General features: G+C 32.0%; 2 protein-coding genes across 2 annotated transcripts in view; both read left to right on the top strand.

The window, feature by feature from the left end:
- The window catches only part of LOC107442852 (fibrillin-1), a gene marked incomplete in the record, with an annotated part of 109281 nt that overhangs the window by 62321 nt on the left and 30603 nt on the right, over window positions 1-16357 (top strand).
- The window catches only part of LOC122270080 (signal peptide, CUB and EGF-like domain-containing protein 2), a 20659-nt gene continuing 14776 nt past the window's right edge, over window positions 10475-16357 (top strand). Inside the window, exons 1-3 of the mRNA XM_071177183.1 lie at window positions 10475-10655; window positions 13691-13885; window positions 14384-14578. Coding sequence (XP_071033284.1) covers window positions 10589-10655; window positions 13691-13885; window positions 14384-14578 — 457 coding nt within the window. The 5' untranslated portion in view covers window positions 10475-10588. The remainder of the gene's footprint in view (window positions 10656-13690; window positions 13886-14383; window positions 14579-16357) is intronic.

Here is a 16357-nt window from a genome sequence, read left to right as displayed (position 1 = left end):
GCCCCCCCCCCCCAATTTTACTTTTCGTTTTATGCCATATACTAGCACTTTTTTTTAATTTCAAGCTTTTTATTACAAAAATGCAATCCAACTACATCCGTTTAACTTTTTTTACAGTTAATTTTAAATTTTTTTCTCTGAAATTTGTTGCAATATTAAGTGCAAAACCACTATTTTGTACTACTATATGTAGTTTTCTTTAACAAATGAACAAATTTTCACAAATTTAAATGGTGGATAACTCGGTGCTTTTTCTTCACATTAGAATGCTTAAGAACTAATTACAATATGTAAAAACAACAAAATAGAATCAATGGAAGAAGATGAAATTGCTGCAATTATGTGATAAAGTGTATAAAGTTTTTAACATCAAATTATAGTGGTTTTCTTTGGATTCTTTTTTAAATGCCTTTATCAGAATTTAAATATATTGTGGTTTTGGAGATATAATCAATAATTTAAGAATATTAACTGAAGAGCTATTTCAGCGGAAAAGTTTTACTGTTCTAGACATACTGGAAATATACATTACAAATAATTATATACACTTGATTAAATAAAAATTATGCCAAATATGAGCATTTTTTTTAAAACAAAATTTGAAATATTAATGCTGGTGGTTAATTTTTCAGCGCAAGGAAGGTTTCATTATACTTCGGAGGAAAAAAAAGTATGAAATCATAAATGCTTTGCGTATTAACTTATCAAGAATATACTTATCTACAACCTCTGACTTTTATGCATATATTCATCTAATAGAACTTACATTAGTAATTTATTTACGTCGAAACAGAGCTGCACAGTGGGCTGTTGACGACGGCCTAGGAAACATACTTGAGGATGATGCGAAGACCTGCCATCACAATTAGACTTTTGACGAGGAGATGGCACCCACGCTTTTGTAGCCCAACGACCTACGCGAGAAGTCGAGTACTTTACTGTAAGATGATATATCTCGCGCGTTTGTTTGTTGATGTAACTTAATGAGGAGTTATAAATAATTTGAATAATCGAACAAATTCTAAGATAAAATCATGAAACAGTTTGGCTGCACTTGCTTAACGCAATTTAATTTTAATTTTTATGTGTAAAAAGAAGCCTTTTCAAACAAATCATAATACAACCATAACTATATTCAATATAACCCGATCATAACTGCATTCATTTATAATTATACAAATTATCTAAAAATTCTCAAATTATTCATAATTAAAGCTCATACTTGTTTGCAATTTTCGAGAGTTAGTGACTTAGAAATCTGAATAGAATGCCAGTTCAGCTGTAAATAAAACAAACACGCGAGATATATTTGTTATATAGGGGTTTGAAATTTTGTTTCATTTATACCATTATTGTTTAGTTTTGTATCATTAACGAATAAAATTTCTTCTCATTTATTTCTCCTTATTGTGTCACACAATATCTATTTTTAAGTACAGTTGGCTATTTTCCAAATGGATATAATCATTCATCTTTTTACGACTTACGTGTCAAAGAAATCTTTTTAGACAAAAGTACAATAAACATATGACTTATATACAAAATAATACTTTTTTGTTGATAAATGTAAGTTTTTAAGAAAAAGAAAGGATGGTAAATGAGAAGCAACATCTGGGGTTTGTGAATAGATTGAACATGAAGTAGAGAATCCTAGTTTTATAAATATTTTAGCGTCCATTGCATATTAGGACATTTTTAGCCACAGAAAACAAGTTTATTTTATAATAATTCAAACATATAAGCAAAGTTTACGGCACTGTTCTAAAGAGTGATCTGAATAGGAACTCTTTAAACCAAAAAATCAAAAGGTTCAGCAGGGCGAATACTTTAAGCAAATTTTTAAATGTTTTTTAAATGTCAATTTTTAAATGTCGTTAGCAAGCAGATTTTTAAATGTATTTAACACGCAAATTTTTAAATATCTTTATCAAATTTTAAATGTCACCATTACGTATTAGGACACTTTTCACAGAAAACATTTATTTTTGACTGCTATCTTTCATAAATATTTACATATTGATTCAAAGATTACGGTGACATTCTAAAGGTAATAAGTCAAAACTCTTTAACCAAAGAGTCTAAAGGTTTGGCCATGAAGATATTGTTAATAATTTTTTTAAGTGTTAAATTGCATAACTGTGGAATGGGACACTTTGATCTAAAAATAATATATTGCACCTAAATCAAAAAAGGAACAATTTATGAACCAATTGTTTATTTCATTGAAATTTTTTTTAGAGTTTCGAAATATTTTATTTATTGCATGCCATTTTATTTTTGGTGAAAAATTTTATTTAAAATGTCGATTTAGAACATGTGCAATGCACATAAAAAAAAAAGAAAACGGACCACCCTAAAAAAACTTATTTAATGATCAGATCTTCACGTTCTAAGACTCATTCTTAATGATTTGAGAGGGTCACTTCCAATATGATAATTAATATCCCCTTAATTCACCAACATCAGACAATATTTTAAGTTACGAAATCAGATATAGAAACGTACTTGTTCGAAATAAACATACCTTTTTTTGACGGATTTGGATTTTGTACCCCCAAAATATAAGAGGTGACCTCAATCTGGGAAATATGATTCCCATAATTTGGTCAGGAGAGCGATTCAAAGTTTAGACCCCTTAATATTAATTTCTCTTTTTTTGTTTTTTGATCCATATCTCGAGAACTTTCGAAGCAAATTAAATCATTTTAGCACACACTTATAGTATTCATTTTTACAAAGATAATAAAATAAATTTTGGTATATATTTATTATTTTATACAATAATAGTAGAGAAAAATTGAATTGCAAAGAATACAATTTTTTACATCATTTTAAAGTATGTCATTTTACATGGCAAAATGTAAAATTCAAGTGAAATCGAATTTAAATTTATATTACTTCTTTAAAATTCGATGCAAATACATTCCGATGCATATTGCAGTTCAGTAGGGGAGAGTGGGGTCAATAGTAATATTTTTTACTTAACTATTTTTAATTAACAAAAAATTCAATATATTATTAGTATTAATTGACAGACGAGTAAAGTAGACTATCCTCTACTAGAAAAAAAAATAAATACCTTATTTTAAATATCAGGTTGAGTGAAAAGTTTTCCGCCAAAAAAAAAACTATCCAGTAAAATGATAAATACATAGAAAATCAGCAAAGCTAATGAGGATAGTAATCTCCATTCAAATCAACAATAGTCTGCCAACGTTTTGGCAACTTTTCAATACCTTCTGCAAAGAACTGGGGGGTGCGCGAGTCCAGAAAACGATCAACCTCATTTATGACCTCGTCATTTGAACGGAAGATTGTGCCATAAAGATGCAGCTGCAGATGTGAAAAAAGATAGTAATCCGAAGGCGCCATGTCTGGTCTGTACGGTGGATGTTGCATCAAATCCCACTCCAGAGTGTAGAGGGTCCAGCCGGTCATTGCACTGACATGTGGCCGGGCGTTATCTTGATGAAAGAGAACCACCTTCCTTCTGAACTCGTTTTTTTCGTTTTTCGCGAATGGCATCGCAAATTTTGATTAGCATATTGCTGTATATTGTACTGTTGATGGCCTGCCCGCTTTTCAGGTACTCCTTTTAGATAATTCTAAGACAATCCCACCAGATACAGAGAAAGACCTTCTTGTTAGTTAGCGTTCATCTTGCAACCGAACCTGCTGATTCCCCGGGTGCTGACCACCCTCCTTTACAGCTAGTATTGTTGTAGTATACCCATTTTTCATCACAGGTCACAATTCTGTCCAGAATGTTCTCTTTTCTTTGATCTCTGAGCAGAACCAAACAGGCCGCTTTTCTTTTACTCTTGTCTTCAGCAATCAATTCGTGAGGCACCCAGCGGTTAAACTTAAATGTTAGATTTATGCGTTTGAGGGCATTTACTATTGTTTTTTGGCAAACGTCAAGCTCTAACGCAATGGTTCGTGTTGAAACATTTCTGTCGTGATCAATAATTTGCTTCAATTGGTCACAATCAACCTCAGTAGGGCGGCCAGAGCGTGGTTCATCTTCAATGTTGAAATTCCCATTATTAAACTTTCGAAACCAAACTTTTACTGTATCATAAGAAACAGTATTGAAACCTAAACTTTCACACATTTTCTTGTGGCATTCAGTTACACTGAGTTTATTTCGGAACTCATAGTACATAATCGTTCTGATCTGCTTGCATAATAGCTCCATTTTAAACACTTTTTTGGTGCACAAGATGATAAAGTTTTGACAAACAAATTACACACTTGTGTAGTTCCAAATTTCAGCTTTAAAATGCAAAAGTCTGTTTCAGAAAAGGGTAACTACCACGGGAATGGCTGCTGCTGGCACGGAGATATCTCGCCTTGGCGGAAAACGTTTTACTCAACCCGATTATTATTATATTAGTTATTAACAATTTTTGACAGTCGTGCACTTGTTACAATTGTCCCCACTTACGGGGTCAGTTGTAACAGTTCATAAATTCAACTAAAACATAGTTAATTATATGTATTATCATAGTTGTGATATATTTTTTATTGATCAAAATAGTAGTGATATTTTAGGAGTAAGAATAAAAATGAGCAGAGACCTAAAGGGTTAAACTTTTAACTTTAAGGGGTTAAAAATTTTAATTTATGCTGTGAAAGGTGACAAATAAAATAATGCACATGCAACATAATATAAATGATATAGGAAACTATTGGTGGTTCTTAAAGAGTTAAGTAATGGTTTGTAAACATAAGATTATTTATTTTCAGCTGTTACAATCGTCCCTTTACTTATTGTTACAATCGTCCCCAAGACGCCATTTCAGCTTCATTTGTTAAAAACAATGCTAGTTAATTAACAAAACTAATATTTTTTTTTTTGAAATGTTAATTAAGGTGTCCACTTACATATTCGGTTAATAATTTTTATTTGTTTAAACAAGATTACTTTATTACAATATAATATTCTAATACTAAAAAAAAGTACTTAAGTAGCGTGAAAATATCTTTTGTGATGTAACTCTTTCAAAAGTACATAAAAATGGTTGCCAGCAGGGGTGTGCATGTAGATTTATTAAATACACCTTGTGCGCCACCTAGGAACCAAATCTAGAACCCGACGCTCGAAATATTTGCTCTACTACAATCGTACCCTGTTACAATTGACCCCACTCTCCCCTACTTATCAATTACACTATTAATCCCAGAAATATATCGTACTATTTTAGTATAGGCCCCTGGTCTTTCTAGTCTATCACAACCATTGCTTGTAACTTCCAGCATTATCCAAGGGGTCCTTCAGAATTACTCTGTATGGCAATTAAAACAGCCGTTATTTATACATATCTATATTAAAAAACGCAATCGTGAAAAAAGTTTGCTGCTGCATTTTGTTTTGCTGCGCAAAAATTAAATGAATTAGAAACAGGGATTTACGATGGTAAGTAGAAAAAAGTTGATGGAGTATGAGGGAATAAAAATTAAATTAGATTCGACAATAAGTTCAGGAATTTATTATCAGTTAAACTTGTAGAGAAAAAAAAATCATGTCTGGATGATCTGAATCTGCTGAGATGCAACTACGGAGTTGAAATTTGATGCGCTGAAAAAGCCATTTTTATTTTTGTCATTAACGCGAATTTTGTTTCGAAATTTAATTTTTTCTAAAGTTATAACACATTTAAGTGCTTTTATGTGATTTTTCAGATATTTTTTGATTTTCTTTTTTGCGATTTTTCAGAAATTGTGACTATTTATCCATTGTTGTAGATATTTTTTTTTTCCAGTCAAGAACTTTGTTTCTTTATTTTATAGAAGTTCACGCTCGAGTTGCTGTAAATCAAAATTAGCAAAAAGAGATAGATCGATTACATAATGTCTGATATAAGTAGTTTATATTGAAATTTTTTAAAATAAACCTTATAAAGGTCACTGAAAACCGTTCATTACTTGAATTTTTATAAGTCTCTCCAACGAGTAAAATTATTTTTCATTTATTTCTTCTTACTGAACCCTACAATCTGCATTCTTTTGGTTAGTTTTTTTTAGAGTACAAGTGATTATTTTTCTAATCTAGGTAATCGTCGATTTCGTTAAGCTTAACATATCAAAAAAATATTCCTTTATAAAACAACAAAAATTGCATATATTGAAAAAAAAAATGTATTTTTGTAAAAAGTATTGACGCTTAAGGAAAGAAAAAGTGATGAATGAGATNCCAATCCAGAAGACAAGGGAACTCTTGGATCGAGTATTGGGAGAAATTTGTCTTCGTGGAGAACTTTTTGATGGAGCTAACCCGCAAATGCGTTACATGGAGAAGAAGACCACGAGAACCTCCCACGATTAGCTTGACGGCAAGAGGACTCTAACCCATGATCCGTCTACCACTGAGGATATTTCACGTGAGAACTGTGGTTAGCTCAAGCCGGATGCGGATTCGAACCCGGTTCGCCACGTTGGAAGGCGAACGCTCTGTCCCCCGAGCCATCGCGGATCTCAGTGTTTATATGGAAAATATTAACATTTATGAAGAAAAAAAGCAAAGATGAATGAGAAGGAATTTTGAGGATTGGTGAGCGGAACAAATAGGGGAGCTGCCTTCAAGTATTTTAAAAAAAAGTGTTGCCAAGAAAAAACAAACTAAGCTGGCAAACTAATTAAATTTATTAGATGGTATGAGCCGTAATGGTTCAGGGGATAGACTGTTCGCCTCACATTGAGGCTCGAATCCCAGCGACAGTTAGTCGATATTAATTCCGAAACCGGCTCGCACCGACCACAGTGCTGACGTAAAATATCCTCAATGGTAGACGGATCATGGGTTAGAGTGCCTTTGCCGTCAAGCTAACAATTGGGGATTTTCGCGGTTTTCCTCACCATGTAACGCAAATGCAGGTTAGTTTCATCAAAAAGTTTTTCACGAATTCAAATTTCTCCCAGTTCTTGATCCTGGCGTTCTCTTTTCTTCTGGATTGGGTTCAAAATTACAAGGCTACGGAATTAAACATTAGAAGTCGTAAACCTAAAATTGGGTCGGCTGTTCAACGACTGTTAAGAAATAAAATATAAGATGGTATGAAAGGTTGCAAGTAATATAATGAGTCATGTAATCATATTGCTGAGGAGAGTGTTTGTTGTGAAAAACATCACGATTTTCCTATAGGTAATGAGATAAATCTCTATATAGTATACAGTTATCGAACTACTATCTGGTTATCTAGCTACAGTATCAAGATAATTAACTGTGCTATCTGTTTATCTAAACTGGCTTTTTGTTTATTAAACTGTGTTATTTCGCAGACGAGCTATGCTATCTGGTTATCTAACTATGCGATCTCGTTATCTGACTCTGCTATCTATTATTTAATTATCTAAATGGGCTATTTTCTCATCTAACTATAAAAAATTCATGAAATATACAACTTTATAAATTTATGAGAGTAAGATTTTTTAATTAAAATAGCCATGTTTTCATATTTTAAAATAGTTTAAAACCGTTAAATAGTTAAATAGTGTTAAATAGTTAATAGTTTTAATAGTTAAATAGTTTAGTAAATAGTTTTAATAACGTAGTAATTTTAAAATTATTTTAAATATTAACATATAATATTAAAGCTTTGATATGCACAAGTAAAAAAAAACTGTCTTAAATAAAAAAGACGTTTGGCTTGTTTATGTTATTTTATTTTATTTTTAAGAATAAAAGTACTTGTAGCTAAGTTTGCTATTAGTAAACTTTCGACAGTCGACTTCTAACAGTAAAATCGAGTGTAGAGGGCGTGGTAGAGCAGCACCCGTTATGTGTATAAAACGTAGTGCACACAATTTCTCCATTCATTCGAAAATTCATAATGTTAGGTATTTGATTAAAATAGCACCATAGTTTGTTGAACTTATTTCTGTGAGGTGTGTGGTGTTGCAATAGTTAAATGCATAATGTTAGCAAGATATCATATCAGTTATTACAATCGTGGACGAGCTGTTAGACGTCTGGAAGCTAGTTAAAATGTCACCACTGAGGCCACAGCATCGGGAGTGTAAAAAAAGTAATCTCGTGATTAAAAAAGACCGCTAAAGGTGGAGAATATAATGCAATAGCATGCCGGTGGTCGTTGTAGGAACACCGTGTCTCAAAAGTAACTATATGTATCCCCAGTAGCGAAAAGAAACAGAAATGTCACTCCTAGGCAGATATCAACAGTAGCAGATCTTGTAACACAACCGTCACACATGTTTCTCCTAGAATCATCTCACGGCGATAAAATCAAGCTGATTTGCCTACACGGAAACCTATTCGATGAATCTCGCTCTAACTCGTCGACAAAGATGACGTTGTACACCAACGTAGGAACCAGCAAAGGTCCAGAGTATTCTCCGACGAATCCTGATTCACTATGGAAAGTGATTCTGGCTACCAGTTATAGTTTGCCAACAGTAAGAACTCGCCTCGCCACAAAGTCTGAGTTCGTATGCTGTTATGGAAACAGGAATAGCGCATTTCAGGGAGGGTAGTTTCTCTTCACTCTAAGACTAACACAAAAGACCGAGAGGAAGATTCCCTTTCTCTCACCGAACCGACCCAAAAGTTGCCCCAAACCGTGACCCCACACCCCTTCATGAAATAGTTATACCTCTTTACCATAGTCACAGCCATGGGTCCAGACAAATGGATATAGGAGTTCTTACTTTAGACAAACTATAGTGTGAAGAGAGAGAGGGTAATACGTTGTGCACAATAGGTTCATGGGCGTGTTCGGTATGGGCAGGCATCAAGCTCAATGGTTGAACACCGCTTCACATATTAGAGCGAGATAACGTTACGTCGCAGCGGAATTGCAGAGGGATTATTTTGGATCATGTTAGTCTGCTTAGGGGTGTGCTAGGTCCAGACTTTCTGCTTACAAACGACAATGCGCGACCACGCAGATGCGCTGAGGTATCGAACACACTATAAATTATGGATAATGACCGTTCGCGATGGTCTGTGTACTCTTCGGACCTAAATCCTATAAAATATGCCTAGGTTGCCCTTGGTAGACGTGTTTTATTAAGAACACACCCTTTCCAAACCATGCAAGCGATGAAAACCCCATAATAACCGATGCAACGTGTGCATCAGTGTTCGAGGTACTCATTTATGTTTCATTCTAGCGAGTAGATCCATTTTTCATGGCTGGTTGGAAATCGTCCAATGAGCATCTTTTTTGGTTATAATTTTATTTTATTTTTAATCTACCGATATCGGAACTATTTTGCAGAATAATAAATGCAAATTTTCTCTACGAAATATGTACTTATAGTTTCATTTCATCCATCAGCGTCTATTATTAATTATTCCGTAATATGTAACCGTTCCTTAGCAACTGTCAATCATTTTACTTTACTTCATTCAGTTTTTAAATTTTTCCTAACATTTCTTCTATTTATAAAAAAATTATAAAAATGAAATATTTGGCATATTTTCTTAATGAGCCTGCATCATAAACCTGATTGTGCTTATTGTAATAAATCTGATGAAATTATTGCCGTCTATAAGTTTTTATGCCAAATGATGTGAAAATTTTGAGTTTTAGGAAAAAATTGGCGTTTTCTTTTAGGTTTCATTTTTTAGAAAATAAAAAAGAAGAGTAATGTAATTTTTTGTAGCGTTCGCTAAAAATCTATAAAAAACTATGGACTTTGGGAAAAAAGTACTTTAATTATATTTGATCTACGTTTGTATGAAATTTCTTGCAAAAGTGATATGAAATATTTTTTTTGCCGGGTTAATCGTATACAGGGTGTTTCGTATTGACGGCCCTAAATATATATTTTTAGGATTCTTGTCAATAAGGTATTCACATTAGGTCACTCAAATAATATTTAAGCTATGGTGCAACAAAACCGCTATTGAAATCTATGGCATCACTATTATGGGAGGGAAAACAACTTAGGACTCCATTTTCTTAACACTCTTGGCCTCCACGCTAACGAAATTTGTAAAAACTTATATTCAAATAAAATAATTTATAATGATGAATATAAAAAAATTTCTAAAGAAAATTATTTTTTGTTAAGAAATTAAAAATTTCGTTCTCTATTTTATCATATCGAGGAAATACACTAAAAAAAGGTTATAATCTTCACTTTTAAGATTTTCAGTACAATACATAGTTATAAACTAAGTTATGAAGTAAGCTATAAAAGCATTTTTCTATAATTATTTAACTAGGGCCATTAAACGCAAAATTCCACACTTCTAAGAGGTGTTTATTTTTTAACGATTGAAATAAAAAAAAGAAAAGAAAAGGTTTATTTCAATTGTAATAAAAATCTTAAGTATTTATTTTTCAAATGGCACCACAAAATTGAAAAACGGATATTTTAAGGCCATTTATCTGCCTATTTTGTCTCCTTTTAGTTTCACTTTCGTAAATTATGATTTTATGACAAGTGAAAATCAGACATGCGAGGTCAAGGCGATTTGCTTATCATTTGACCGATTGATATAAAATGTAAACTGAAGCAATTTCTTATGATATGATTTTATTCGTTGTACTGCAACTACGTAAATACATCATGCATAATAAAGCAGATATACACTAAACTATGTTTTAAATGAAACAACATGTGTTCAAACATTATAGTTAAGCTATTGTTCGTGATCAATAGTTTGATATGCATATCATATGCAGGTAAGTTTTGACTTAATCTCTTATATAAATTGAGACATTAAGTTCCTAAAGTAATGAGAGGGAAAAAAACCAAGAAAATTATTTTTTTTTAAAATGACAAAATGAAGATTATTATTTTGCTAGTTGACGAAACTGAACCATAAGAAGACATATTTTAATTTAGGAAAAAAATTATCTTATAATTAAATCGTATATTATTATTTAGTTCTAAATATAGAAATAATTTTATTTAAATTCTAAATTATGGGCTTTGTGTCATAATTGAAGAAGTAAAAACGTCATGTTTCAAATGTTCTGTTCGGAATTAAGTCTACGTTAAACTTTAACCGCATGAAATATTACGCGTATTTAAAAAAGTTTTAATCAATTTCCTGCGTTCACTGTAAAAATAGAATCACTCTATAAATTTAAATAATGTATTTTTTGTGCCAAATTGCATCATTGCATGAAAGTGAAACAACTCCAATATTACTGGTGTTGCTTCACTTTCATACAATGACACGCATTAAAATAAAACTGACTGAATACTCGTGTTCGTAATTTTTAGCCATAAATTAGCGTTTATTACAAAATTCATTTACTAAAATATAATTCCCTTTTGCAACCTATGCATCTATGCAACACGCTATATTGACTATTATTCAATGAAAAATAACATATATTTGTAGAATATCACGCAAAAAATAATTACTAAGCAACTACTAATTGAACAAATAATTTAATTTTTGGAAATGGTATAAAAAACTGAGAGAATTTGCTGACTTGGTCGATTATCTCTAGAACTACTGGACAGATTTTAATGCAATTTTATATATGCATAGATTGATACAATACAAAACAGCAATTGTAGTACACATGCATAATGTTGCATGTGTACTACAATTGCTGTTTTGTAACAACAGTCGTTGGAGTCAGAAGGTACGAAAATGCCGCAGGACAATCGCTACAGAAAATGATAAACCGCCTTATTTCAAGTATGAAATCACGATGCAAGGCCTGTATATCTGTAAAAGGGGGCCCATTTACAGATTTTTGTTTTTTCTGCAGCCATTTATGTTTTTCCTGCGCGATCATGCGTGAGTTTTACAATTGTTGGAATAGTTATTTGTTTTGTATTGTATCAATGTATGCACATATCAAATGTCATTAAAATCTGTCCAGTAGATCTAGAGTCTACAAATTCTACAAATTCTACGTCCAAGTCTACAAATTCTCTTAATTTCTTACATCAGTATAGAACTAAGAGCTATAGAAAAAAAAAACTTAGTTGAAGACATCTGGAAACTTCTGAGAAAAAAGAAAAAACAGCAGATCACGGTGACATCAACAGAAAAACTATTAATTCATTATACGCTAAAATAATATGCAATTCAGTACTTTTATTTATTTATTATTATTTTTTACTTTTTTGAAATTTCCTGTAAATGTATAATATACCACAGCAAATGATTCGTGAAGTATATTATGGTAGTTTTTTTTTATTGGATAAGTTCAATGCAGAACTATAATTTTCATTTTCTAAATTCTAATGCAAACACGGTTGCAACTTCCATAGTTTCATTTTTGTTACATCATTCCTAATTTTCAAGTTTCATTCACGAATAATAAAAATAATTGTTTTAATAATTTTCTGGCACCTTATATATCATACTAAAAGTTACATAAAATCGTCTTATAACTTTCTTTTAATACTGTTTTAATTATACAAGTTTCTATATGTAAATGCTTAATTTACGTCCTGAAACTTATTTTAAAAGTATGTTATTAGGAATTTAAATGAACAATCTATTCATATATTTTTTTCACGTTTAGCGTATATTGTTTGCCATTATTGTTAGTCAAAATATGAAATTTTATTTAAATAATTGTGAAACTGTATATGCATTCTTGAATATACTAAATTTCTAATTTTACGAGTTTAAAAAGCATAATTTTTTCAAAGAATTAATTAAAATATTATTAGATCACTAACTATATATTCCATTTATATACTGCCTGTATATTAATAAAAGAAAGTAACAAGACCAAAAATCATAGTGTGAAGCTGCATTTAAATATTATAATGGCATCCTTGTTGTTGACGTATACCTGTTTAGGCAGAGGGGGTGCGATTGTTCTTGTTTTCCAGTGGTGTCATCTATGGCCAAGAATTATCCTAAATTGTAATAGCAATTAGTGAAACCAGCGGCTTGGTTCTCGAGATAAGTATGTGGCGTTAATAGGGGTTGCTGTTTAGACGAGAAAAATGAATGCAGAAAGAGCATCTAATCTTGTATTGAATATCAATATTCATAAATAATTAACAGATATTTGTGGAATATCTTGCAAAAAATAATAATTGCAAAACAACTATTAATTGCTCTCGTACTTGAACGAGGGGATCGTCATAGCCTAGTTGGCAGAATGATGGACTCGCGTTCGTGAGAACGGGAACTTTTCGTGAAAACGGGAACTTTTCATAACAAATTATATCTCTGGGAGTACTGGATTGGGGATTGATGTTCTCTGCTTCTGGTCAAAATTACGATCTGTGGATGTGTGAATGGGTCCGCTCTATGGCAGAAGTCGAATTCTTGGCCATAGAATGGCGCCACTGAAAAACATGAAAAATTGCACCCTTTGCCTTAATGGCCTACAACAACAATTCAAAGAGTAAATTAATTTCTGATATTACGAGTGAAAATTATTTTGGACGCAAATTTAAATTTAAAAAAAAATTGCATTTGATGCCTAGAGCTTTTATTTCAAGCTTGTTAAAAAAAATCCTTTCTTCGTGAGGAGTAAACCAAAAAATAAACAAGTAATAAATCAGTATCAATCAGCCCTACTCAATCTTGGGTGAAAATTAAAGCCTTGTGCCGCTAAAATTTTTTAAAAAATACTGAACTAATTCCAATTTATTATGATAATTTGTTGCCTTTCTCGGGTATTTCACTCTTATTGATTAAACAAAATACATTTGTAACAGTTCAACTCACGAAAATAAATATACTTTAATTTAAATAAATATAAAATTTTCCCCCTTTTTTAAGCAGAGGTGTTAAGCAGTCGGTTGTGCAAGCCAGGAGGGACTATCTGGACAGATGACGGTACCGTATACAGAAGTATTTTTTATCGTCGAGAATTACATGCCTATGCTGTTTGCAAAATTGGCTACACACTTTCCAGTTCAAGTGAAGTCCTTTGTGTGAATGGATTCTGGGAAAATCCTTTACCCCGTTGTGAAAGAAGTAAGCTATAAATGATGACGAAAAGAGTTTATTTACAAAAGGAATTAAAAACTGAGATAATCGCATTTTCGTATAGGGATTGCTCATATTGATATAACTGATATATTATTTATCATATTTATAAAATTCCATTTACATCAAAAAATATGAAAAGGGTAATAAAGTTGACATGTTTCAAACGCCGAAGCNCTAAAAAACCCTTTCTTCGTGAGGAGTAAACCAAAAAATAAATAAGTAATAAATCAGTATCAATCAGCCCTACTCAATCTTGGATGAAAATTAAAGCTTTGTGCCGCCAAAATTTTTTAAAAAAAACTGAACTAATTCCAATTTATTATGATAATTTGTTGCCTTTCTCGGGTACTTTACGTTTATTGATTAAATAAAATACGTTCATAGCAGTTCAACTCACGAAAATAAATATACTCAGTATCGTTTTGCACCAAAAAAATATTTTTCAAATAGTTCTTTCTTCTTCTTTTCTGCCCTTTTAAACAGAGGTGTTAAACAGTCAGTTGTGCAAGCCAGAAGGGACTACCTGGACAGAAGATGGTACCGTATACAAAAGTATTTTTTATCGTCGAGAATTACGTGCCTATGCTGTTTGCAAAGTTGGCTACATGCTTTCCAGTTCAAGTAAAGTCCTTTGTGTGAATGGATCGTGGGAAAATCCTTTGCCCCGTTGTGAAAGAAGTAAGCTATAAATGATAGGATAGTTTATTCACGAAAGTAATTAAAAACTGAGATAATCGTATTTTCGTATAGGGATTGCATATATTGATATAAGTGATATATTATTTAATGTATGTGATATAACTGATATATTATTTATCATATTTATAAAGTTCCAGTTACATCAAAAAATATGAAAAGGGTAATAAAGTTGACATGTTTCAAACGCCGAAGCTTTACGCAAGACTGGCCAGGCGTGAGTGAGGAGAGCAAAATTAATTTGAAGCAGAAAAAATAAAGCTGCCCATGAAAAAAAAACGATGATAAACAAAACTAGAAAGACCGCAGTAGCTTCAGAGTGAAACAAAAAATAAATGAAGGTGAACAAAAGTAAAGAAACATTAGTGGCCGAGGAAAATAAATCAGGACCAAATGCATTTCCAAGTGCATAAAGAATGTGTGAGAAACACATGTCGTTCACTAGAGAATCGTCATTTATATGAATGAAAGAAGATTACAGGGCATCAAGATGAGCTGATGTGACAGGAGAGGAAGGAATTTCAGTATTATCGAAATACTACTTAAGGAGTCTTGAGAATGAACGCTTATTTCTGAAAGCTCGAAACATGTCGACTGTATTACCATCTTTATATTTTTTGAAGCAAGTGAAGTTTGATATTACCAAATATATCGCTCCGCTCAGTTTCTTAGGATTATACATGTAATGCAGTTAAGCTTAGTACGAAGCTGTTTTCTTTTAATACTGAAAATCACTATGCATGTGACTATACTCTTTTTGTTTCTAACCTCCTCAAACATGAATAAAAAGGTATCTGATTTTAGTGTTCTTCCTAAAATTCAAGTTAACGTAATCATAGAATTAATTAAACTGAGCTGTTAAAAAGAATCTCCTCACGTTCAACCATAGCAATAAAAAGTTCAAAATGACATCATTTGATGGTAATTACAGAGTAAGCAATAAACTAACTGTAATAACTAGAACTATTTTGTATTTTCTTTTCTTCGGCAGTTCTCCGAAAAGTCTGTTTGTATTTTATTTTTGAATTTCAATAAATTTCTTTGCAGCCTTCTGATTGGGGACGGGACGATGGGTCGTAGTTGCTGCTTTGCGCGTGCAGCACCCAGACTTTGTACATCGGAAAAGCCTTCCAAAAATCCTTTCTTTTCATAATTAATATTCTTTTAAAACAAATCTGTGCTAAACCCACACGCGTCCCCCCTCCAACTCTCGGGACCCCATCGACGAGTGTTGCCTAAAATCGTCTCCAAGCCTCTCACTTGTTGCCCATCTTTTCTTATTGAGTAGTCACGTACGCGCACCCAGTCAACAGTAATCCCTGAATGCCCCCATCGGGGGAGGGTCGGGGTTAAGACAATCTTACCCCTAGTATTCGAGACAAAGAAAAAAAAACATTAATCATCATCGATTTTATTTTAGCTAAGTTAAAACCAAGTTCTAAACTGAAAAAAAGCACTCATTTTTAGCACTCATCACTCACATTTAGGAAATGGAAGACATTGTTTCTCATATTTTTTTTTCAAGTGCAAAATTGCGAGAATTATTTTCAAAGTCTATTTTAATTTCGTCTCACATAAAAATTGGAGCGTCTGAGACACTCTCTATTTAATTTAAACAGAAACACAATAAATCTCGAAAGTTGTTTCATCAAGTATTTTAAATATTATGATTTAAGCAAATTATATTATAAAGTATGCGTATTTTTTGTATTTTAGGTGTTCCCTAATGATCACCTTTAATATATATATATATATATATAT

The sequence above is a fragment of the Parasteatoda tepidariorum genome, chromosome 2, assembly GCF_043381705.1.
Source record: "Parasteatoda tepidariorum isolate YZ-2023 chromosome 2, CAS_Ptep_4.0, whole genome shotgun sequence".
Taxonomy (NCBI): Eukaryota; Metazoa; Arthropoda; class Arachnida; order Araneae; family Theridiidae; genus Parasteatoda; species Parasteatoda tepidariorum.
The sequence above is the reverse complement of the archived record's forward strand: the minus strand, read 5'-3'. Positions and strand labels throughout refer to the sequence as shown.